This window comes from Botrytis byssoidea, assembly GCF_014898295.1.
Source record: "Botrytis byssoidea strain MUCL 94 chromosome Unknown BBYS_018, whole genome shotgun sequence".
NCBI lineage: Eukaryota > Fungi > Ascomycota > Leotiomycetes > Helotiales > Sclerotiniaceae > Botrytis > Botrytis byssoidea.
The window spans coordinates 476,853-500,942 of record NW_024065859.1 but is presented as its reverse complement, the minus strand read 5'-3'; the positions used below and the strand labels follow the sequence as shown (position 1 = coordinate 500,942).

The following is a 24,090-nucleotide window of genomic DNA, read 5'->3' as shown; positions in this document are numbered from 1 at the left end:
AATCATGGCTTCAGAAAGGATATCTGTGCATTCTCTCCCTGGTTAGTATATATATCCATTTACGAGAGGTATTCAAATGTTACAATACTGATATTCAGTCTAGATCTCAAAAACACCTCCGACGATGCTCTCCCCACCTACCTAAACTCTCTCAAATTCACCCAGTCACATACTCTCTCCGATGCTCGTCTGGCAATTGGTTATACATCTGTCTTAGTCTGCGGTGCCTGTTTCTACTGGGACTACACCTATGGTTTTGAGCCCACAAAGTCCTACACAGCAATTGCAGTTGGAATCTACTTCATCCTCAATACCTTCCTTACATTCTGGTTATTCTATGTCGAGAAGGGAATTATATATATCGGCACATCTCCAGACAAGAAACACATCATCGAAATCTCTACTCAAACTAAAAAGCATCAGCCAATTTATAACTTAACATTTAAGATTTATGAAGCGGCCAAAGGCAGATCTGGACAACCAAAGGAAGAGAGAACCTTGAGAAAACCTTTTAGAGAATGGTTTGATGTGAAAGGTCATTTTATTGTACAGCCATTCCAGGAGATGTTGGCAAGTAATATCTCAGTGATTGGAGTTGTCGATCAAAAGAGAGTGGTTAAGGATGAGAAAAAGGTTGAGCAAGAAGGTCAAGCAGATCTAAGTATGGATGACAAATGGGCAGCATTATTGAAGGAGAGCAGCGGTGATGTTGAGACTTCTGGGGCAGAAAAGGCAACTGGAGGAAAGAAGAGAAGCAAGAAGGTTTAAGAGAGTTGCAACATGGATCGATGAGTGAAAAAAAGGTTTGATATCATCAGTTATGGAGTTTGGTGGGACTTGTAGAAGTCAAGGACATTTTTGGCTGGGACGCGGAGTATGAGAAGAGTATCATATCTAACAAAATATTTCCAAGCTTATTCTTTCTTTGTATTTGATTCCCCAACTTTATGCCCTCTATTCAAATACATTATGAATCGTTCGTCATCAATCCATTATATCAATCACTTCACTTTATCTTTCATACTTTCCTCCCTGAAACTTTCTTCGTCTCCTTCACTATGGGTGTTTATACTGTTGAGATACTTGGAACTCCTCATTCGCCCCCTTTTGTTCCGTTTCCCTGAATAGGGTCTCAACAGTCCTTGAGATCGCAGCCCATTTCGTCTTCATAAATCAGACTGTTGACCTCTGATGCTGACCCATCCTCGAGTCCTCGGGGCTCATCGCAAGCACATCATCTTTTATTTCCACTGCCTTTTCTTTCTTCATTGGTGTGATCCTCCCTCTCCTCCGAAGATTTTCCAATGTTTTCTCCAACTCATCTTCGTCCGTCTTCGACTTTTTCTTGGGCTCCATTCCTTATCAATCTCCACTTCAGCTCACTCGAAATAAGGTTTCAATACTTGGAAATTGCGAGCTTGAAAACCTGCCTTCCATGTGATTTGATGGTAAAGAGGGCAAATTGACTCCTTTCCTTGGAGGTGGCTTAAAATTCACTAGAATGAATTGCGCCTCATGTTATACGGCATGAGGTATGAGGTATGAAATATACCTTTCAAGATCGGATCTATGCTATTTTGTTTTGGTTTATGAGGAAGTCGTTCCCATATTCGTAGACGTTTCAGCCCTTCGACAATCCAATCCTGCTCCTCTTGTATTTCGTATTGCCTGTCAAAGTTTGTGCAGTCCTATGCCCTCCTTGCTACGTTTGCATATCGGCGTAGAAGCCACATGCGCCTCGTAATTGTTAAATATCAGTTCGATCTTCTTTCTTTTTCTTTTGGCATTCTGACATTATCATTTCTTACATCGCTCCCGGTTTACTTATGGCTGTGAAGATATCGTTTCTGGCGGTATGATGCTAACCTTGAAAGTCGCATTCCTATCAACGTCTATTTTTTTTTCTAGCATTTGGTGCCTGGCGTCATCTGTCTTTTCTTTATAGTTTTTCTATTCTGTGAACAGAAACTTAGCCAAGACCATTCTCGTCTGTACATGCGATCCATATTCTTTTGTTATTTGATATTTGAACGTTCCTTTGCAAGTTTTTTTTTGGATGGATTCGTGGGAAAATGATATGTGGCCTCTGGGTGGAGGAGTCTAGCGACTTAGTCCTGTCGCTAAATTCGCTAGGGGGATCTAGCAGATTGACTGGGCCAAGATTCAACGTCTTCTAGACGTTCTAGGGATCGATCACCACTTGAAACCCAGACTTGCTACAAATTATTTCACAAAATCAAGCTCGCATGCTCTGTATTAACTTCGATAAACGTCGATCGACTCCCAGTTGAGCGTCACTAATTTTTGTTGGCCAGAGGGAGTTTGGTCATCTTGGTATCTCTTAGAGGACAGTTTCATTAGTATTCAATGCTAGTTTACCTAGGTGGGAAAAAATAATCTTTTGAACATATTTAAAGGATATTTTCTACCATCTTTCATTGCACCTTTCTACAAAGCATCGTGAAATTACGAAAGATCTCAATATTCGGCATCATGAATAATCAAGGCATTACTCCTGCATCTTCCTCTACCATGGCACCTTCTACGTCCAACAATTCCTCCAATGTCCAGGTTCCACCATCCGGTGGTCATCCGATGCATTCCAAGCCTACCCTCAAAAATTCTGCAGAAAGAGAGATGGGTATCGTCAGGGCTGACTCGGGAATCGGAATCACACCGAATACCAACAACACAATTTCAAACCCCGTTCAACTCGAAAGCCAATCTAGTGCCATCCCAAAAGGAGACCTTATCGACACTCTCCCTACCGATGCTTCTGGAGCCACACCCACCGGTGACGCAAATATACCCATCGTACTCGCAAAACTCGATCACCTCAGTACTTATCTTCGCGCCATTCTTACACGGATTCCAAGTACTCCCACAGCTGATCTCGATGATCCCATCTCCACTGGCGAGCTCTCTCCAGAGGAACAGATCCGATATACCTCTGAAGCTACAATCGCAGAGGCTGTGAGCGGCCACATTTCAAAAGTAGATCAAATCATCGAGCAAATGAGCATTATCGATCATATTACACGTGTCATGTCGTCATCTCTTGATGAAGTTCTTTCCAAATATCCTGTTATTCCAGAAAGTAATATGGGAAAGGGAAAAGGACAAGGAAAAGAGGATGATGATGAAGATGAAGATGAAGATGAAAAGAAAGTAGATGAAAAGGAAGTAGATGAAAATGAAAAAGAAGAACAAACTCCCATCCAACCCACCATCTCTCCCAAGTCACCCACCGCCTCCCATCCTCCCTCTTCTCCATCCGCAGAACACATCGAGCACGGCACGCCAAGATTCCAATCGAACGATCAAGACTTACCCGGTAAAAAAATAATTCTTCGACCAATATCCTATTTGGAAAAACTAAGTCGCACAACCCGTCGCATGAGAAAATGGAATGGAAAGAAACCACAAACTGACACCCCTCCCGCCCCGCCCCGCGCCCGTCTTCCCCGCGCTCTCTCATTCGTACAACGCATTCGGGACCGCGCGCTAAGCTTGCGACCGATCTCGAGACGCCCATATCCACAGGAATCAAGTTTTACAAGTAATTCATCAATACTCTTCTCGACATATCTGTACCACCAAATCCTTCGTACGAGAGCAAGAAATCGAAATACAGAGTCCCGCATCGGCGCACCCCCGCAAGAAGAAGTACCCCCGCAAGAAGAAGTACCCCCAACAGACGAAGCATCCCCAACAGAAGAAGCAATCCCCATCCTCGCAGGTCCATCCAACGCGCCCTCGATGACCCGACCGGTGGCATCCAGACCCTGGATAAAGTTACGCAAAGCCGAACCCGCGGAAGAAGATGCATCTGGAGAATCTACAATGGTGATAGTTACGGGAGAAGAAGAAGGAGAAGAAGAAGGAGAAGAAGAAGGAGAAGAAGAAGGAGAAGAAGAAGGAGAAGAAGAAGGAGAAGATGAAGGAGAAGAAGAAGGAGGAGGAGGGGAGAAAAAACCTAAATTGATCGTCACGCAAATGATGGTTTTTCCGCCGGGCCAGTCGTTGCAGAGTGTTTTGGATAGTGTTCGTGCGGGGGAGAGGGAGAGGGAAATGGAGAAGGAGAAGGAAAGGGAGAAGGAAGAAGAGAAGGAGAAGGAAGAAGAGAAGGAGAAGGAAGAAGAGAAGGAGAAGCAGAAAGGCAAGGGAAAGGGAAAGCAGAGACAGCAAAGCCCGAACGGAACCGCCTCTGAAAACTGAGCAGAGCGATATACTTCCCCAGCCAAGGATACGGAATAAAGAGATATATTGCGTATCAGGAAGTGAATGAACAAGGGGGACGAAGAAATACAGAATGAAGAAATACAGAATGAAGAAATGCAGAATGAAGAAACACAGAATGAAGAATAGCAAACGAAGAGGATTATATATTCCATTACATTGTGTTCTACAGCGTAATCTTACATTAATATAAAGAATAGTAAGAATAAGAATAGAAATGGATATATCAATTAATCAATCAATAACTACTCAATAACTCACTTATTCACGCACTCACTCGTCTATCACACTCTCCTTCCCTTTATTCTCTTCTCACTCCATCCATTTCCACCCAAAAAGTAAAGACAAGTATCACCTGCAATGTGAAATTTACAAATCCAATTCCAAATCCAAATCCAATCCGAAAATCTAAAATTTGAGATTTAAGAACTAGCATATATATAAACTGTATTATAACCACACACACATAAAGTAGATATAAATATAACATCAATATCTCATTCATTATTATCTAGGTAATCAAAGAAGTGGTGGATGTATGTCATCTACACTCACCCTTCTTTCATCCCTACTATCCACTTGATCCACTAATTCACCTCCCTGTTTTCTCCCTTTACTTTTTCCCAAAGCCCCATCCATCAAAAGCACGAAACTTTATCTCTAATCAAGATATGTTATTTGTTATCCCAATAAGATGATTGATCCTCCACATATGCTCTTTTCTTCCCATTTAACTTTATCTCTCTTCGTCTCCTATCTTATTCGTCTCTTTCTCTTTACTCATCCCGCTCCCGTAACTCCTACCCCACCATTCTGCGGTGGTCTCCCTGGTCCCCACCCACTACTAGAATTTCTATATTCCCTCCTATCCCCCCTTTCCCTATCCCCACTCCTCTCCCCGCCATGTCCATGTCCATGCCCATTACCATTCCCCAAATCCGGCGTCCTAGTCCTTTCCTCTCGATAAATCTGTGGTGGATGTTGTAACTCTGCCCCTTCACCACCCTGCCACTCTCGGTTCGGGTTCATATTCTGATTCCCTTGCCCGCCAACTTGCGCATCTTGCACATGTCTCACAGAACTTTCCTTCTGCCAAGCAGTATTCGCCGGATCAACATCAACTCTCGTGACCACTGGAGCTAATGGTCTTCCATTCCCGTCTCTATGGCCAGTCGCTTCAGTCGTTTCAACTGTGTGTCTGACACCACCGGAAGCACTGATATCGCCATAGCGTTTAAGAATTTCTTTGGTTGTGATATCGGATGTGTTATTGAAGAGGACGGGATCATTCAGTATTGATTGAAGATCTTCTGGTACCTTTTTATATTGTTAGTCATAGAATAAATAAAGATAAAGAGGGAAAACTTACTTCACACATTTGCTCGTTACACTCAATGAGTGTGTGAACGACCTCGATTGCAAGGAAATTATCATCGACAGGAGATTTAGCGTTCGTGTATATGATATTCGGTGCGATGACAGTGGCAAGATTATGAGTGTCCATCTTTGATCCGGATTCTTCATCAACTTGATGGAAAGATGCGACCCAGTTGAAGAAGGAACAGAGAATCTCCAAGCAGTCCCTGTGTACCTTTGGAAGCAAACAACATGTTAGATGTAATACTCGACGCCTCTTGTCTTCATCGGCAATCTTTTGCGATGCGATAAATAAATTGTGAAGCTTGAAGGTCAATAAAGGATCTGGTAAATCTCGAAGGTATTTCTTAAGTAGAGCAGCGACTTGTACGACATTTTGTCGACTCAAATCTACAGCATCGCACCCTCCGCTATCGATTTCCTTGACAGTTTCGTTAAGTTTTCTGATGTTACCATTCTTTCTGAAGACACCCTCAACTGAAAGATCCATCTTTCTCATCGCAGCAATTGCATCATCGACGAGAGCAGGAATCTTGAGAGCTCCAGGACCAACACCATCTGTCGACTCGGCACCATCCTTTTCGACAATAACATCAAGTGGTATCCCGAAGACACCCTTCTTCTTGACGGCTGTCTTCTTGCCATCATTTTTGAAAGCTTTACCCATCTTACCCCAGAAAGTGGGTTTTCTAGTCTCGATCAGGTTAAGTAGTTCTTCCATAGTAAAGTGACCATCCAGCATGGGTTGCATAGCGATAACTGCAACATGACGTACGATGAAGTATTCCAAAGCGGATAATTCCGAGAAATATTTCTTTCCAGCAACTCTCTGTTGTTGACGTTGTGTTTGTGCATCAAGGTCATTACCGGCAGAAAAAGTCCTTTGGTGACCGTTGATGAGTTTAGGTTCAGTAATAGATGTTCGGAAAAGCTCATGACGGGCATGCTTATATGCATTCGGTCTTTGTTCCTTTGCTTGTTCAGCAGCCACAATTCTAGGAATATCGTCCAGGGTAAGAGCATCTTGATGACCGAACATTAATTCAGTTCTCGATTCGCCATTACCATCGCGGTCTTCCACTACTTGAAACTCGTTATTCCTCGAACCCGATCCATCAGCTCCTGCAGAGCCTGGCCTCTTACTGTCGACACCATCCATTATCCGCGAGGTTCTCGCTTTTTTGATGGTAGAAGACAGATGTTTGTCCATTCGAGTACTTCGTAGTCGTCTTACGTCATTTAATGTATTTTCGTAGGATGATTCACGTGGGCTTTCATCAACTGGACCACCAAATGATTTCGAACGAGCTTCAGTCCTCAACATAGGAGGGTCGTCATCCGAGGGTACTTTGTGGCCCTCACTCGAATTGTAGCCATTGAGGTTAGGGTCATCCGAAGTATGTGGCAGAGTACCTTTGGTGCGTAATATTTCCAGCAATCGAGCTAAAGCAACTCGCAGAAGGAAGACATATTGTTGCAACCTCGTCACTCGCACGAATCCCGATACCACGTCCGAAGACTGACTTTGACAATTACAACAGTATACCCGTTGTTCCACATCATCAAACCTGATGTCCTCGAGGTTCTGAGCCAGATCTCGCTCACAATTAGAGCATTGCAGGCATGTTAAATGACATCTCCTTTCTTCGAAGCGAGCACATTCATCCTCGATTGGCTTTTGACATTTGATGCATGAATCCGAATTTGGAGCCGAAAGTCCAGGTGTTCCTGTGGTAGCTTCCAACGATCGATCATCATTCTTGATTGCATCCATATCACCCAAGTCATCAAGGAATTGGTGAAGGCCTTCTGGATCCTTTTGATCTCGTTCGACCTTTAATGCGCCTTGAAGACAGATGCGAATCAATAATTTCAGGTAGTGGGCCAAACCAGTGACCAAGGCAAGAAGTTCTTGTGTGACGCCAAGTTTTCGAACTCCTGTCTCCTGAGTTTTGGACAGGAGTGAGAAGAATGCTACGATTTTCTTGCATAACAATTTTGCTTCGCGCGAATATGATAGCCCTAAAAAGATCAGTAAAAGCAGTGAGGACGTAGATTTTTGAAATACTAACCCTTTGAGCCATCTCTCATCATTATGCCATCCAATTTATCTGCAGAACAAAAAAGGATATCAACGTGCCATATGAACTTCTTTGCCACCATCACCCCATCCATATATGCACCGTTACTAACATGTAGAAGCATATCGGATATGCAAGCCGCAGAGGACTCTTCGAATGTCGACAGCACACTCCAGATTTTGTAGACCTTTTCTTCCATTCTCTCCTCTTCTAATCGCACATTATTTCGATCTTCCTCGTTCGTCGTATCTTCAGATTCCTGTTGAATTTCTTGTACATCCTGCGGAGATGCCAACCTAACATTCCAAAATTTATGGATCATATAACATTCAGGATGCCAATGTTGATTTTGACCATTTCGAAATATCTCGACGAATTGTTTCAAGATTGCTGTTTGGCATCCATTACATCGTTGCGCGAATCGTGTCGAATAATGGTAGTGACAGTAAACTTGTCCATCGTGCTCGTAATAACTATCTTGTGCGCCGAACACTGTTGGACATACTGAACAAGTGAAATGGTCGATGTGGTATTTGCGCTCGAGGGCGGTGATATATGATCCTCGTAGTGCACCATTACATTGGTGGCATATCAAATCTAAGCGTCGGAAGTAATCAGTCTCGCAGAGGGGGTATTGTCCTTCGCCATTTTCTTCGTCTACCGGAAAGAACTTTGATGCGACTATTTGACCGCAATCCTACAAGATGTAAGTCAGAAGCTGAATGCCGTTAGATGATGGCGAAATGGGATTGACTTACTCGACATCTAAAACAATCCAGATGGAATGTACCTCCAAGCGCACGTACAAATTGACCTGTCAAAGGTTCACCGCACTTTTTACACAATCTCAAAGATCCGCTGCCAGTCCTCCCAGTTCGCGTTCGTGATCGTGTGCGCTCATTGCTTGGTCTGCGACTCCCCTCTCTCATGGGACCTTCTCTACCACTCACGCTGTTTGCCGGTGATGCATTCATCCTCCTATCTGGGCCATTAGGCCTCGGTAGATGTTGATCTTGCATTGTGATATCCCTCTCAGTTGTAAGTCTTCCCCCATCATCGGAATGTGAAGGATCATAATTTTCACCTTCGGCATAGGGGCCTGCCTCTGATTGAGGACCCATTATTTGATGATCAACGTTTATTACCCACAACTATCTCCAGACCTTGTTGGAGCCCCCTATTATATTGTAATTTGGAAGTAAATGCTTAAACCGAGTACTTCGAATCGCGTTGGCCAGGGCGAATAATTGAAATGGAAATCGTTGATGATAGATAATTCGTCTTCGGCCTTGCAGATTGATTGAATCTCGTATGGTTCGTATCTTCTCTATGGAGAGTTGCTTGAAATTCTGACGTTGTCGGGTCGCAAGGGTTCCACTCAATTGACCTCCGCATGTGTTGGCGACTCAAAGTTCAAGGAACATTAAGCCTGCAGAACATGAAACAATAACCATCGATTGAATTAAGAAGAAGCCAAAAAAAAAATGTTAATCTCGCGACCTTTTGCTTTTTTCCCCCTTTTTGATCCCCGAATATTCCAAATTGTGATTTATCTTATATCTGAATAAGAGTAAGTCTAGATAACCAAGTATGTGTATTGAATGAGTCCTGCTCGTGAGTTTCGATAAGGACTGAGTTGTTTGTTTCGCGTTCAGAAAGATATCGAAGGACACCTGGGCAAGTAGTAAATACTGGGTATGTAGGTCGGTCGGTAGGTAGGTGGGATGACTTTTTGGAGGAAATGTCGGCGGTGTAGATGGGAGAGGGAGCCGATTCAAAAATAGAATATCAATTGGTCTTCGTAATAGGATATTGTGATGAAGGTAAAATCGAGCGACTGAATGGGTGTAACTTTTTCGAAGTAGAAGGAGGAGGAAGAGGCGGAGGCGGAGGCGGACGAGGAGGTTGTGAAGGCTGTTGTGTTTCTGAGAAATAAGTTACGTAGTAGAATGGTGTAGGATAGGATTGTGGTACAACTTGATGAGAGAGGTACTACAATATATGTGCTAGGTACTAGGTAGTAGGTACGAGTAGGCAATGAAGTAGGGTAGAGTGAAGTAAAATAAAGTAAAGTAAAGTAAAGTAGTTATTCAAGCGGTAGGAAGGAACCGATTTTACATTAATGAGCGGATAGATCGTACTGTAGTTTTCTTTTGGAGTGCCAATAAAATGAATGGTGAAGATATATTAATTTTGGAATGATTTGGTGATTGCTTGTTTTGGGGGAGAGGGGGAGGGAGGGAAAGACAATGTGAAGATTCGGAGAGGATTGGAGATTGGGGATGAGAGATGAGAGAATATGATGAATCTGGTGTGAAGAAGTTATGAAATTGTGAATCAGTAGCCAATTTCACAATTGAATCCGAATTTGAATGAGCGGTTGGGCAATTGATGAAGTTGCTCCTCTCCAAAGGTTTCATTCAACCTTGAAATGTTTTGGATGTCTTGCTCAACCCGACGGGATCAATCAAACTCATAGTAATAGTAAGTATGGATGGTAGTAATGAATGAATGACCGAATACCTTATTATCAAGGCTTTCGCGATTCAGGTACGATACTTCCAGTCTCCCCGTCTCCCACTTGACTGAATCGACACCCTTACAAGAGAGATATTTATATATATATACCTACCTACCCAGGTACCTGGCTATACATAGACACAATCTCATCTACCGGTATGGGATCCATCCCATCTGATCGCTTGGGATATTTTGGGAGGGCTTGAATCATGAAATCTTTGGTAGTTGGTAGATTGTTCTGATATCAAGTTTCAACTCAACCCTCAATCCTCAACCCCCCTCAACATTGAACAGCATTCTCTCGTACTCATCTGTTCTATGTCAATTTCCCCGTCGAGAAGTCCTTCCGAACAACAAGATTAAACTTTCTGCGTACCTAGGTACACATGCGCAGTAGCATCTATCTAGTATCTGTCTATCTCTCCGACCCACGCTCACATGAAATAACCTCATTAAAGAACCCCTCTACCTATCATCTAAAAATCATTGGCATGGATACTCTACCTCTATCGAGGTATCCATATCCGAAAGATATTCTTTCATGAACCTCGGGATCCCTTTTCCCCAGGGTGACCAGCATCCTACCTAGCTCAAGACATTCCAATCCCTCACCTAATCTTATTTCTGCATTCCCCAAATCCTTCTGGAACAGAGACTCAGAGAGAGAGGGGGGTGGTTACGTAAGAGTCTTTCCATTCATATATCAATCAGATGGTACCTGCATCAGCTGAAAATTATTCCCTTCACAATGCCATCACTTCACTTCACTTACACCTTGGAAAAACGCTCAAATGCAACCAACATATCATTTCACATCCGGAAACATAATTCCCGTTTCATAAAGTATGAAAGTGCCAACCAATCATATCTCATCTCTGGTCGGAAAACAAGTAAGCTTAATTTAGCTTTGATTACTAGGTAAATCTACGAGAAGCGTATCGGTAGTTCGGCCCATAGGAAATTGGAGATAGAAATTGAAATTGAAATTGAAGACATTGATGGTACTCCAAGACGGTACAACGTACCTAGTAATCTCTGGAATTTCTAGAACAATTTTTGACGGCACTTAGAAGACTTGCTGTCATCCGAAACACTCTTAGTGGCTCAAACACATATACCTATTGACCTAGTACTTTGTTCTAAATATAAAGTCGATATCCAAAGTAGAATGCCACCGAAAATGTAACATTTCTTAAACAAAGTCCCTGAACCAAGTATACGTAGTTGACATTTGAATGTAGCTTAAATTGGCCAATTCCAAATCCCATCTCAAGATATATACTCATTAATCATAAAGGGTATCATAAGTTCATAACGGCGTTTGCTGAAATCCAGTCCAAATATTCCCACCCTCCCCAAACCCCGAAACCTTTTGATCTACGACTGTGTGATGTATGATAGATCATATTCAACGATTGTGGCGAGGCAGATGTTATCGACTAGGTAGCGGAACATCGTTTCAGCATATCAGCCGCCGATATTTATTATCAATCGAATCTAGCCCGAATAATCGTCGTTGTATGATTTAGCCTTTCCCCTTCTCGACCGTGTATCGGATTCTTGAGAGGCAGGAACTTTGCGATATTCCTTTTCTTTTTTACCTCCATCATCTTTGGCTTTTCTGGTGCGTTTTGCTGCATAGGGTGGATCTGAATACTCGAAGGATCTTGCGGAGGCCATAACACTGTCGTAGAGGGCAACTGAACATGAATTGTTAGCGATGATGGAGTCGGTATCGCGATCAGTACTTACAGCCAGGAACAAACAACCATATCGAGTTCATTAATACAAAGTATACCCAAAAGTATAATGGTTCCGGTCGATAGTATCGTTTGCCAGTGGTGTACTCATCAAGTAGACTAGTGCCAAGGTACAGCAAATTTCCATACAGTTCCCCCGTTGAAACAAGTGCTTGTACGGTGTGTCGAAATTGTGAATTTTGGGTGATGTATATGGCTGTGAGGTAAGATAGCGGTCCCCAGAGTATCTGCCAATATCGTTAGCGTACTACACATTCAGCATTCGGATAATGGCATACGCACGACGGTCCATGTCTCTATGGTCAAGAGGAATGAATCTGAGGACATATATCTCGAATCGGATAAAGCATATTCCTTCCATAGTTGACCAAAGAAATCTGTCCTGCTTGCCATTCGTGCATGATTGTAGACGAAGTATCCTTCAAAGAATATATGAATTGACCCCGCTATTTAAATGTTAGGTTGCATTGCAGAGAAAGAGAATCGCAAGTTGAGCTTACTCAAGATAAACCATAGAACAAGTCCTTGATCCTTTATACTGAGTCTAGGATAAAATTTCCTCACCGCAAAAAGTGTTGCGCCGAGCACCAAAGCCCACGTTGTTCCAAAGGTGGTAATGAGGATGGTTGGACTGAAACTATTTTCCACATACTTTCCAGAAAGATTGATATCGAGAGGTTGATATGGATGATATGAGGTCATCCGAGAAAAGTAGCTGGACATCTTGTCGTTAGTTGATAGGTAAACTCATGCGATCCTCCGTATGTGAGACTCTTGATAAAAACACGAGAAAGCAATTGGATTGTTGACATCTCGGATATGGTATATTGACCCCTGCATTTTCCCCAAACCCCTTTTAGTGGGGACCGATTTGTTGGCATTCATTGAAAGAATTGGGAGGGACTTGATGTGAATAAACAAGCATTTTCGTAATTAAGATCGAGTTGTACGAATATGCAGGTATTCCCAATTTTGCAAATCCTCTTCGCTGAGAAAACTTCACGCATCTACAATGGTGATATTTGAGACATGTCACGTGACCATCGTGCTTTCATTCGATGTTTAGGTCATTGGAAGAGTCCGGCCAGTTTAAAGTTAGGTCCAGTCAATTCCAAGTACCAATTGACTTGCGAACTTTGGAGGTCATGTATTCTCGGAGACGTTAGCACGTAGCATCACCGTGCTAAACTCAACTAGAAGGATTGTGAAGGCAACCTTAGAAAGCAAGATTGTGTATGGCTGCCATCTCCATTCTTTTTTGACGAGCAAAGCATATAAAAAGAATGCAGTAGCCACCTGCGCGCACTTGTTTTGATTGTTACTTTTTACGAGACGCTTTCCCCAACCACTTTTCTCGCTTTACCTTTATCGCTCTTATCAAAAGGGGGGAAGTTCGAGTCTATCATTATTTTCTCCTCTATGATACGCTGGTTTTGTCACCAGAACTCCCTAGGCAATGCACTGTGCTCGATTTATATTGCACGACCTGGGAAACCTGGGAATAGCCTTGTATTGCATCTTATCCAAATCCATGAAAGGACACTTGAAACTTGGACCCCTTGTCTTTATTACAGGATACTGTATTGTCCATCGGACAGAAGATTCTCATAGGATAGGACCAGAATGATACATGGGAAATTGACTCACTTCACTTGGGCGGGCTCACTGCATTATGCACATAGCACGCATTGTGCAGCTTGAGAGATTTCCCCGTATGGCACGTTGACTGGTTGGTAGGAAGTGGTAGGAAGTAGGAGTAATGAGTGGTAGTAAATGGTAGTAAGTGGTTGTATACAAGCACAAGCTCAATCTCATCGACAATCCTTTCTTTCTCTGAGCTGAATATACTATATAGGCCCTGTACCAGTATCCTGATGTGATTCAAGGTCATTATTATTAATTTGTCATATCTGAGCGAACGGATGGTCGGTTTCTTGTTCAAAGTGAAGCGCCAAATTCCACATCCTCCGTACAGAGTAGACAATGAGAACACCCGGACATGACAGACTCTTTTCCAAAGCGATTTACACAAGACGACTTTCCCTACAATGTACTAGATACGCAGATACGTACAATCCTCTTCGAGTCTAGCTGAAGCAACTGCAACTCTCATTATCCATACCATAATCCATCCCAATAAGTTATAAGTTACAGCCAATCAGAAATAACTTGCCACTTTAAAGAGATCAATCATCCATCCATCATCATCTTCCTACACGGGCGCCTCGCTTTTATTTCTTTTTATTTCTCTCAATTCAAATTTTCGATCTTTTCCCACCACGCGTAGGTACCTAATAAATCTTCCATTGATTGTACTCTGCTCTGTACATATCCATATCCTCCCACCTTTCACCTCAGGTACTTTCGTCAACCTACTCGTACCTCGGAATCTTCATATCTACCTCTATATCGACATCTCACCAAAGCCCAAGCCAAACCCAAACCCAAATTCAAAACTATATTCCATCTTTGGTATCCTAATCAAATCACTAATAATTCTACGTGTGCGCACAGCCGCAATTCTTATATTTCCATTCTTTTCCCGAATCTTTAATAGTTCACATCTCATTATGTGAACAATTTTACTCCAATTCATTTATTATGTATTGATTTATTGATTGATTGATTGATTGATTGATTTATCTGTTTGACTATTTATGGTTGGTTCATGAATATATTTTTTATATTTTTTATATTTTATTTATTACCTATTATCCCTCCCCTCCCCTCCCCTCCCCCTCTCACCCCCCTGTCCACTTCACTCGTTTCAATACTCAGCTTTTATCACGCACAACCTTATTATGATTATGATAATGATTACCTACCTCTCTCTCACTTCACTTGACTCTTCCTCCCTCATTTCCCATTTGTTCCTTCTTATCTCATCCCCTCCTCTCCCTCCAAATATAACAAGCAAACATTGGGAGAAAGGGAAAATCAAGAAAAGTACTAGGTCATCAAGATGAAGATGTTTACAATTTACTTAGGTGTAATACAAGCAATACAATCAATTCAATTCAATTCAATTCAATACAATACAATACAATACAACACAACACAACACAACACAATACCATACCATACTATACTATACCAATCAATCTCTCAAAGGGTTCCTTTGCTATTTCACCAACCATTTGACTTATTAACTGTTTTTTATTTTCTTAATTTTCTAATTTTCTAATTTTTTATTTTTATTTTCATTTTTTGCCTGTTTTTTTTCCTATGCCCTTTCTCTCTCTCTCTCTCTTCCACTCAACTCATTCAACTCACTCTCACACATACACATATATACACACACATACAACATAATCTCTCTCTCTCTCCCCCTCCAAGTACCGTCCCTTCTTTCATATCTACACTAACCAAAAGCAGCATTGGATTCATTTTGGGAATTCCTCCTCCCGGATCTACTTCGACACTAGCGTTCCTCGCGTTCTCACTACTAATCTTGAAGCGGCAAGGCATTTTAGATACTCTCAGGATTAGCTGCTTTTTTGGTTCCTTCCTAACTTTCTGAGTTCGCTCTTCGCAATGGGCCACTCACCCAACCAAATTCTCCCCTCTCACTTACCATTTTCTACCACAGATACAGGCTCACTCTCCCTTCTACCCTCACAACCTCTTCTCGAATTCATGTATTCTCGTCATTACAAATAGGATACCTCAACAAATCTATTATCCTTCCCTTTCCTCCATTCGATTATCTTACCACAACGCGTAAACATTCCAAAGCGCAAACTCGGTTGAATCGTCTTTGTCCTTTCGAGATCATCTTTTCCAAAAGGCCCTGTCTCTTCGTCCCCATCGCCTCCACTCTGGGACTTGAAAACCCTTTCATTTGGGAACACGGTTTCAATTGCAGAACATACATTTCAATCCACGAGACTCGCAGATACTATCTTCTAACAGGCCACACCCTTTCCAACCGCACTACCATTGTCGATCTATCCTGCCCTCTCGACTCACCCTTCTTCCTCTTGATCGATTCTTACATTGTTGGCATACGTGGAAGGAAGCCAAGAAGAAGACTCACATGTTTAATTCAATAGCGGATGAAAGAGATCATCAAAATTGAGTGTCGTTTTCGCTCTGCGATAATTAATTGCTTCGAGTCGTGGTCGTCTTCGTCATGCGACTCAGGTCTTGGAATCAGTGAACGCACCTTGATCCTCTCACTCGAATAGCCACCCAAAGGCTCCTAGATTATGACAGAAAGGTCCCTATCAATCTCGACGCAGAATGCGACCCAGACTAAGCCTGTCTTCCTCACTTCTGTTGAGGCCCTTACCCACGATATTCAACCCGCTACCGAGTTGGCGGACGAAGATTACACCATCAAATGCATCTGCAACAATTGTGAAGACGATGGAAACACGATATATTGCGAAGATTGCTCAACGTGGCAGCATATCGATTGCTATTACGACCGCTCTGTAGATGTGTTGAGGCCAGACTTCGCTCATTCTTGTGTTGATTGCTCACCACGAGATCTCGGTCCACATGCGAACGAAAGATCGCAATATCGACAGAGTAAACCTACCCATGATAACAATGACAAAAAAAATAGAAGGCCGGCATCAAAAAGCCACAAAAAGAAGACCGTCAAGTCCTCTGAAAATCATGGTTTCAATGACCAAGAGGGCCACGAGAATGCCGGCTCTCTCGTCGCTCATACACAAAAAAGAGCGAAAGGCCACCGGTCGCATCATTCCGTTAGCTCTCAAGCTACCAAACGAAATCATAACCATCCTCCAAGCCCTAACCACACAGCAGGAATCCTGCCAGATAATTTCGAAATTCATTCCCTCTCCGTCATTTTCCACTCGCTCTATGATGTTCAATCACAAGAGATTAATACAAATACATTGGTCGATCTATCTGTCACGAGCAAATTAGCTCTGTGGATCAAAGAAGGTAAGCTGTTCGAAGAAGATGTCGGCAAAAAATTCGACGATGTTGTTCAAAAAACCGAGATGCGACTTGATCCGCACCAATTCCCAAAGTTGCACGTTGATGTCAAGACTGCTCACATCAACAATACGAATGTCCAATGGAAATCTCTCGTCACGACCACGAAAACCCCGGCGAACAAACCAATTGGAGAGATGAATGGCCATGTCGGTTTTCAATCGGACTATCATAAGAACCCAGACAATGGGTGGGAAGAGTGTCCTCATCCACGCCCTCTTACCTTTTTCATTCCCGGATTACCCTTGTATATTGATACAAGAAAAGGAGGATCCCAGTGCCGATACATTCGACGAAGCTGTCGGGCGAACGCAAACTTGGAAACATATATTGTTGCCAATACAAGCGAGTATCATTTCTACTTGACCCTCGACAGCGCCCTGGCTCCAAACGAGCAGATTACATTACCGTGGGACTTCAAATTCGTTGACAAGTCAAGACTAGACCGTGCCCTCCATCTTGATGGCGATGACGACGATAGGCTACCTGATATCACCGAAGCCGAATACCAAAGTGTGTCGCATTCGATCAATCTGGTGTTATCGGATCACGGAGGTTGTGCTTGCAATGCCGGCAAAGAGTGCGCCTTTGTACGATTTCACCGCGATTACTACGGCAGAGTGCATGGTCAGCATCAACAGCCATCCAATGGTGTAAATGGGGTGAAATCAAAGAAGGGTCGCAAGCCCAAGCATCACGTCTCTCCCACAAGTACAGGCCACGCCACCAATAGTCGAGCCGCTAGCGAAGGTCAGCCAGAGACAAATGGCGACGACGATAGCCGTTCCATTTCTGGCTCCGGGCGTAGCAAACCTCACAGTCGTGATCCCACACCAATACATGGCCCTGAAGCCGATGCAGTTTTGACAGAGACGAAACGAGAGAAGAGAAAGTTGTTATTGTTGGAAGAAAAATTCAAGCAATTGGAACAGGAACAGGAACCGCCACGGAAGAAAAAGAGACCATCGGATGGTTCGAATGTAAATTCCCCGGTGACTGCTACGGCATCACAGACAAACCCTAAACCCCGACAGAAATCAGTCGCATCACGCACTGCCGTTTCACAGTCGGCTCACGCAAAATCTAATGGATCCCGATCTCGTCAGTATGTCGACGCCAGCACATCGCGCCGACAATCGGGGTCACCTCTCAGCGCGACATCTTCAAGAGTTGTAGCCTCTCCGAAACCCATTCGATCTCGCGATGATTCGAGTGGCTCTCGATCAGATGAATCAGAGGGCTTCCGATCACGCCAAAATTCAATAACCCCGAACGTCGTATATGCAGATTCATCAACACAAACGAGCCCGGACAAAGATGCGTGGTACGAGCAGAAAACAAAGTTGATACCAAAGAGGCCTGTCTTACCACTTTCGAGGCGTTTGCTTATGAAAAGATTCAAAGTACAGGAAAAGGCTCAGGAGTTATTTAAGAATGAGGAGCGGCAGCGGACAAATGTTGCTGCAGGACTGATGAACGGAGGTCTCCAAAATCTCTCTTCGCCTACAATGGCAATGGATATTGACTCACCAATCCAGGAAGATCGATCAACTACTCAGTCACCCACTGATACTAGGGTCCGAAATGCTAGTATTTCTTCATCGACTCCGTCGGCCGACTTCACGTCCAATTCTGGCGATTACCATACAGATGGTCCAATACTCATTACCGGGCAGACCATGAAACCTCCTTCTTGGACTGGACAATCCACCAATGGATATTCACACAAATCACCTGAACTGCACGTACGAATGCCTCCAACACAAACATTTACAACACCTAACCTGTCCGGAACTCCAGGCACACTCACACCAGCTTCCGCAGTACCCTCGTCAGCGATCTCGCCATATGGCACAACTCAATTCCCATCATACCCTTCTGTAAATCCTGTCAATCCGAGTCCTGCTAGGAAAAAAATGTCAATCAAAGATTATACCGCTCGACATAAGAACCAGAGCGCCAATGGTTCAGGTGGGCGCAAGGCTTCTGTAGGAAGCAGTCCTACAATATCACCAGCAGTTCCCAAGTCAACACTTTCGACTGTTGACGAAATTAATTCCATAGGGGCTCTTCTTGACAGCAAAACTGTTGCAGTTGACGGGAACAAGAAAGTCGACCATGGTCTTGTTGATACGCTCAAGATTTCACCATCCCCCAAAAATATGCCCCCTCAACACTCGAATGGCGCATTGTAACATACAGTTTTAGATATCGCTTTAGGCGTCTTATTGCCTCATCTGTCCTTTTACTTCGGCGTGAGGCTTCAGCTGATGGAAGTTTGGGACCGGTGGACGGTATCATTTGGTTTGGGTTCAAAATGGGGTCCGGATTATGATCTTATTATAAGGTTCAGGGGCGTAGCTGGCGTAATACATTGGGGTGGAGTCTTAGAAGTTTTAATTACTTCGATTATTCAATTCTTTCTTTTTGTTCTACATCTTGATCACAGTTGATCACTACTTTTGTTCGTTCGGGAAAATGGACTCTTTTTTTTTTCTCTTTTTGCATCAGGCAATGGCAAAACAAAATACCTTCCCTACCATACCTAAACTTTGTTGTACGAGTAGCTTCTTTGTTGATGATGATTGACGATGATTTTGTGTGGATGGGCTGATCGGATTTGTGGAAAAGAATTCTGAGAAGCGAGTTGCAATCACTCCTGTCTTGTCTTTTTTTATGGCTTGCTTTTGGATGGATGGGCGGGTGGATAGGGTTGGGTGTGAGTGGGACGAATGCTATGTATGGATGCTACTCGTTCTTGAGATGGTCTTATGACACGATCCTTTTGAAATGGATATATTCATGATAGGGGATGTCTGGGATAAGATGGAGGAATGGGATGACATGCATGACATGGGGTTTCGAAATGGTGAAGATTGATGGATAAACATTGATGAGCTTTGTGGTGCTCGGATCGTGCGAGGAAACAGACCTCGACGCAGTGAAGTGATTAAATCACTCGTATTTTTTTAATTGAAAAAAAATTAAAACTTTCAACATCTCTCTTCTTGGAGGCCGGAGGCTGGAGGCTTTGAGGCTTTTGAAATGATGAATGTATTATTTGATGACGTGGATAGGCAAGTGGTGTTGTCTTGTAATGTTGTAAAAATTGTAAATGTCTATCTATATCCATATGAGTACATCTATACATACATACATACATACATACGCTCAGAATCTTGGAGTTCAATATATACCCAATTTCCCTTTTCTCTTATCTTTTCAACTCTTTCTCTTCCTTTCCCATAAACCAACACATCTCCCCAAAATCTACACACTCAAATTATCACTCTTGAAGATTAACAAGGCCAAGCGATGTCGAACAAACAACCCGATCAATCCACACACCATCTGCATACCCAAGATCTCCATGGCCAATCGATCTTCTCTGCGCGGGCCAAACCACACAAGCCATAGATTCAAGAGAGTGAAATTACTACTTTCTATGATGTCGCCTTCGCTATTGAATCTGAGATCGATGAGGTAGAATTTATGCAGGAGAGAGAGGAGGAGGAGTTGATGTTTTTTTGGAGGGCTAGGCCATGGGGTGGTGGAGGGTTCGAGGAGATTTGTTTTCGGGTTGTAGTAGGGGAGACGGTGGCGGGGACAGGGGATGAGGTGGAAGAGTTGGGGGACGCTGTAGAGAAAGTTGAAGGTTTGGGGGATGAGCAGGAGGAGCAGGGTTTTGGAGAAGTGGCCGAGGATGCCGCAGATGGCGAAGACCATGCCGGCGAAATAGCAGTAGGTGTCGCCGACGAAGACGGAGGAGGGGTACCAGTTGTGGGAGAGTAGGGCGAGGGAGACGCCGATGAAGGGGAGGAGCATGTAGAGGGAGAAGAGATGGGAGTCGGTTGCGGGGTGGGGGTAGGGGGTTAGGAGATACAGGGTGTCGTTTAGGACGAGGAGGAAGGCGATGATGAGGGATTGGGAAACTTCAATGCCGTTGATGCCGGCGAGGATGTTAATGCTGTTGGGGCAGAAAATGGCAATGGACGCCATGTAGATGTAGTAGAGAGGACCGAGTTGGAAGAGCTCGCCGAGATAGGGTTGTAGGGGGATGGGGATGACGATTTGGGTGACGCCGAAATCGACAAAGTAGACGATTAGGATGGGGATGGAGGCAACGGCGGGAATGAAAAATTTGTGGCGCCAGCGGATATCGAAGAGGTCGTCGCCGATTCCAAGGATGACGACAGATTGGAGGGAGAGGACCGCGGAGAGATAGGATGCTAGCTATTTTTCAGTTAGTACTTTGATCATTGATTTTCCCGCCCAATCTAAAACAGAAGCCAAATGATTCCCATCTCTCGGACCAAAAAACCTCCTCCCACCATGCAATCGATAATGCTCACCTTACTATGCGGAAACCTATGCAAAAACCTCCCATTCTCCACATCCATGCCGAAATCCTTCAGACCCCCTTCCCTAACCACATCCCTATTCCCACCACCACTCGTCGCCGCCACAATATCCTTATAAAACGGAAACGGGATAAACACAATAATAATCAACAAATAAACCACCGCGCAGACCGCGCCCATCGTTTCCGGAATCTCCTTCTTATCGCGCTTCGACATATCTTTTCCCTTGAGTCCTGCTTTCATGAACGTTGGGCCCAGCCAACGAATCATGCTGTAGGTAGCGGAAAATGCGAGGCCGCTGAAGGCGAGCGATGCGATGAGGGGTTCGCCATTTTCGCGCGAGAGGGTTTTGAGGAGGAGGGAGAGACAGAGGATGGTGAGGGAGAGGTGGAAGAGAGATTCGGGGAGGGAGAGCGAGGAGCGCGTGCGCGTGGGAGATGTGCTTTTCATGATGAGTGGGAGGGGGAGATGGGGTGCATTTCTAATTGGATGGTTTGGAGGAGATGTGAGCGGGGAAAAAGGAATTGGACATGCGATGGGAGATGGATGGGAGATGTGGTTTTTATTTTTATTTGGAGAGCCTTGTGCAAGGCTGAGAAGACACGAGTTCATATCGCATAAATTGTGGGGGGACAGGGCTGAGGGGAATAGATGACGAAGCTAGTGGGGTTGAGCTGCATGCCGCTTCAACGGGATTTATCTATTGCGGATTAAGAATGGGTAAAAGGATCTACGCGAGGTATTTAAGGAGTTAGATAAGAGGTGAGTTGAAATAGTCGAAATGTGCATGAAATTGATATCCATGGATTGTTTAAAGATGTTAAAGCCATCCTGATATGTATTCTATATCTCCACTACCACAAACACCTAGACTCAACCCACTCATCAAAACGCCCTGAACTCCTCACCCCAAGCCTACGGTATCTTTCTGAATAATCCCCAGACTCCATTGATACCCCATTGATACTCCACGTGAATAAAAAAAAAATTTCTCCATCAATTTCCCTTTTGACCGAGATCACGATAATGATCACGCTCTATTCATCGCCAATTCTGCGCTTCTACTCCAAAGACCAGTCGGTTCTCTTCTCCACATCATCAATTTTCCATCATCCCCTGTAGACCCCAATAATTGCCCATCGGCGTCAAATTCTACCTTCCAAACTGGCGCTCGATCTGCTTCTAACCTAGAAATCTCCTTCACGGCATGAATTACCGCTCCATCTCTACCTTGAGCTTCTTGCTGTCGACTTCGATTCGTTTTTTGACCTGCTAGTCCTGCACCAATACCAGAAGGGGCGGGTTTTGCTCCATTTTCAATTGTCATTTGCGCCGAATTTCGCGCAACTATTTTTTCCGGTACCTTCTCGAAATCACTACTTCTGCCCTCCAACCCCTCACCCTCCCTACCAGTCACCACCCGGAAAACTCTCACAACCCCATCCTTACACGCCGTAGCCACCTCATCCCAGCCCCTAATGTTCCCCGCCGCCCACGTCACATCCCTGACCAAGCCCCTGTGCCCCCTCAACTCTGCCGCCAAATAAAGTTCCTTCGTACTCGCACTCCCCAGACTAACCGTATGCGATATTTCCTTCGTGCGCCAAATACTCGCTTTATTCATACTTGCGACGACCAATCCCAGCGCATCTCTCGGGACCCCCTCTCGAATAGCTCTATAACACGGCTCCAGATTCGGATCAAAGGCCACCTTGAAACTAACCTCCTCTCCCCTCGCAGGCTTCTCACACACATTCACCCGATCGAGTTCTGTCCACGCCGTCATGTTCTCCGGCTCTTCATTCTCATAGATAATCAATTGCGCATCACGATCCACCAACGCAATATAGGTATGTCTACTCTCCGCATGACGTTTAATCGAGAAACTCAAAAACGGCGCGCGAGTATGCGATCGTGTTTCCCACACGGGCCGATTATTATGGGAGTTAAATCTGCGTCCCTTATTGGGCGCCAACGTAGGATCCTCAACCCACAGCTTAAACCGTCCATCGGTACCAATAGATGCGATGAGATTCGGATGGATAGTAGGAGGCAACCATTGTAATTGTAGAACTTCACCGCCGTTATGCGCGCCCCATGTATCGCATTGCATCCACGAACCGTCGTGATGGCGATTGTAGACTTTGATTTTGCCGTCTGCGGAACCGGTTGCGAAGCGCGTGCCGTAGGTATTGAAGGCACTTGCTTCGACAATGTCGCGATGAGTGGAGGTGAGGAGTGCGAACCCTTCCTGTGGTGGTGGTGTGGCTTCTCTACTTGGAGACATGTTTGTACCTAGGTAGTGAGAGTGGGTTCTCTTTGGGTGAAGGCTGAGATGATGTTTGGTGGCTAGCCTTGCATGCACGGACTTATTCCAATAAGGCTGATTCTGTATTTGTTAGCAGAGGCGTGGAATGAGTTGATTCGTCTTAGCTTCTATATTAAATATCATAATAAACTTCAAATTAAACACCGGAATCTCTTTCAGTATATATTACCTTCTCTTATTGATATTAGAATAGATATCCCCAAAGCGAATGCATTTGAAGAGCTTGATCGCCAAGACTGTATCCCCATGGGGAATTCAACTCTATATCACATGCTCAAAGGCAAAGCAAGCAAGCAAGCAATAGTCAGCCAATTACATTTTCAGAGTTTTTAATATTTCTCTCACAATTCAATTTCCCCACTTAAATCCCACTTGAACTCAATTGTGATTTCAATCATGATCTTATCCATTCTGTACTACACTACTCATTATCTTAGGAATCAATATCACTC

The 24,090-nt window shown here is 43.9% G+C and overlaps 7 protein-coding genes across 7 annotated transcripts; 3 read left to right on the top strand and 4 right to left on the bottom strand.

Annotated features, from left to right (window-relative positions):
* Positions 1-4: 4 nt before the first annotated feature.
* Positions 5-768, top strand: EAE97_008519 (uncharacterized protein; the record flags this gene model as incomplete). Its single annotated transcript, XM_038879034.1, has 2 exons — positions 5-41; positions 104-768. 2 exons carry the CDS (start codon positions 5-7, stop codon positions 766-768), a joined length of 702 nt encoding a protein of 233 aa, XP_038730116.1.
* A 1,725-nt stretch (positions 769-2,493) lies between these two features.
* Positions 2,494-4,218, top strand: EAE97_008518 (uncharacterized protein; the record flags this gene model as incomplete). The annotated part of the gene is made up of 1 exon (XM_038879033.1): positions 2,494-4,218. The coding sequence occupies one exon, from the start codon at positions 2,494-2,496 to the stop codon at positions 4,216-4,218; it is 1,725 nt and encodes a 574-aa protein (XP_038730115.1).
* An 801-nt stretch (positions 4,219-5,019) lies between these two features.
* Positions 5,020-8,818, bottom strand: EAE97_008517 (uncharacterized protein; the record flags this gene model as incomplete). The annotated part of the gene is made up of 4 exons (XM_038879032.1): positions 5,020-5,556; positions 5,609-7,638; positions 7,689-8,394; positions 8,456-8,818. The coding sequence occupies 4 exons, from the start codon at positions 8,816-8,818 to the stop codon at positions 5,020-5,022; spliced, it is 3,636 nt and encodes a 1,211-aa protein (XP_038730114.1).
* Positions 8,819-11,714: 2,896 nt separating this feature from the next.
* On the bottom strand, positions 11,715-12,700 carry EAE97_008516 (uncharacterized protein; the record flags this gene model as incomplete). Its single annotated transcript, XM_038879031.1, has 4 exons — positions 11,715-11,917; positions 11,970-12,204; positions 12,260-12,423; positions 12,478-12,700. 4 exons carry the CDS (start codon positions 12,698-12,700, stop codon positions 11,715-11,717), a joined length of 825 nt encoding a protein of 274 aa, XP_038730113.1.
* A 3,485-nt stretch (positions 12,701-16,185) lies between these two features.
* Positions 16,186-19,143, top strand: EAE97_008515 (uncharacterized protein; the record flags this gene model as incomplete). The annotated part of the gene is made up of 1 exon (XM_038879030.1): positions 16,186-19,143. One exon carries the CDS (start codon positions 16,186-16,188, stop codon positions 19,141-19,143), a length of 2,958 nt encoding a protein of 985 aa, XP_038730112.1.
* Positions 19,144-19,728: 585 nt separating this feature from the next.
* On the bottom strand, positions 19,729-21,759 carry EAE97_008514 (uncharacterized protein; the record flags this gene model as incomplete). Its single annotated transcript, XM_038879029.1, has 2 exons — positions 19,729-21,181; positions 21,301-21,759. 2 exons carry the CDS (start codon positions 21,757-21,759, stop codon positions 20,219-20,221), a joined length of 1,422 nt encoding a protein of 473 aa, XP_038730111.1. The 3' UTR covers positions 19,729-20,218.
* Positions 21,760-22,339: 580 nt separating this feature from the next.
* Positions 22,340-23,596, bottom strand: EAE97_008513 (uncharacterized protein; the record flags this gene model as incomplete). The annotated part of the gene is made up of 1 exon (XM_038879028.1): positions 22,340-23,596. One exon carries the CDS (start codon positions 23,594-23,596, stop codon positions 22,340-22,342), a length of 1,257 nt encoding a protein of 418 aa, XP_038730110.1.
* Between the last annotated feature and the right edge of the window lie 494 nt (positions 23,597-24,090).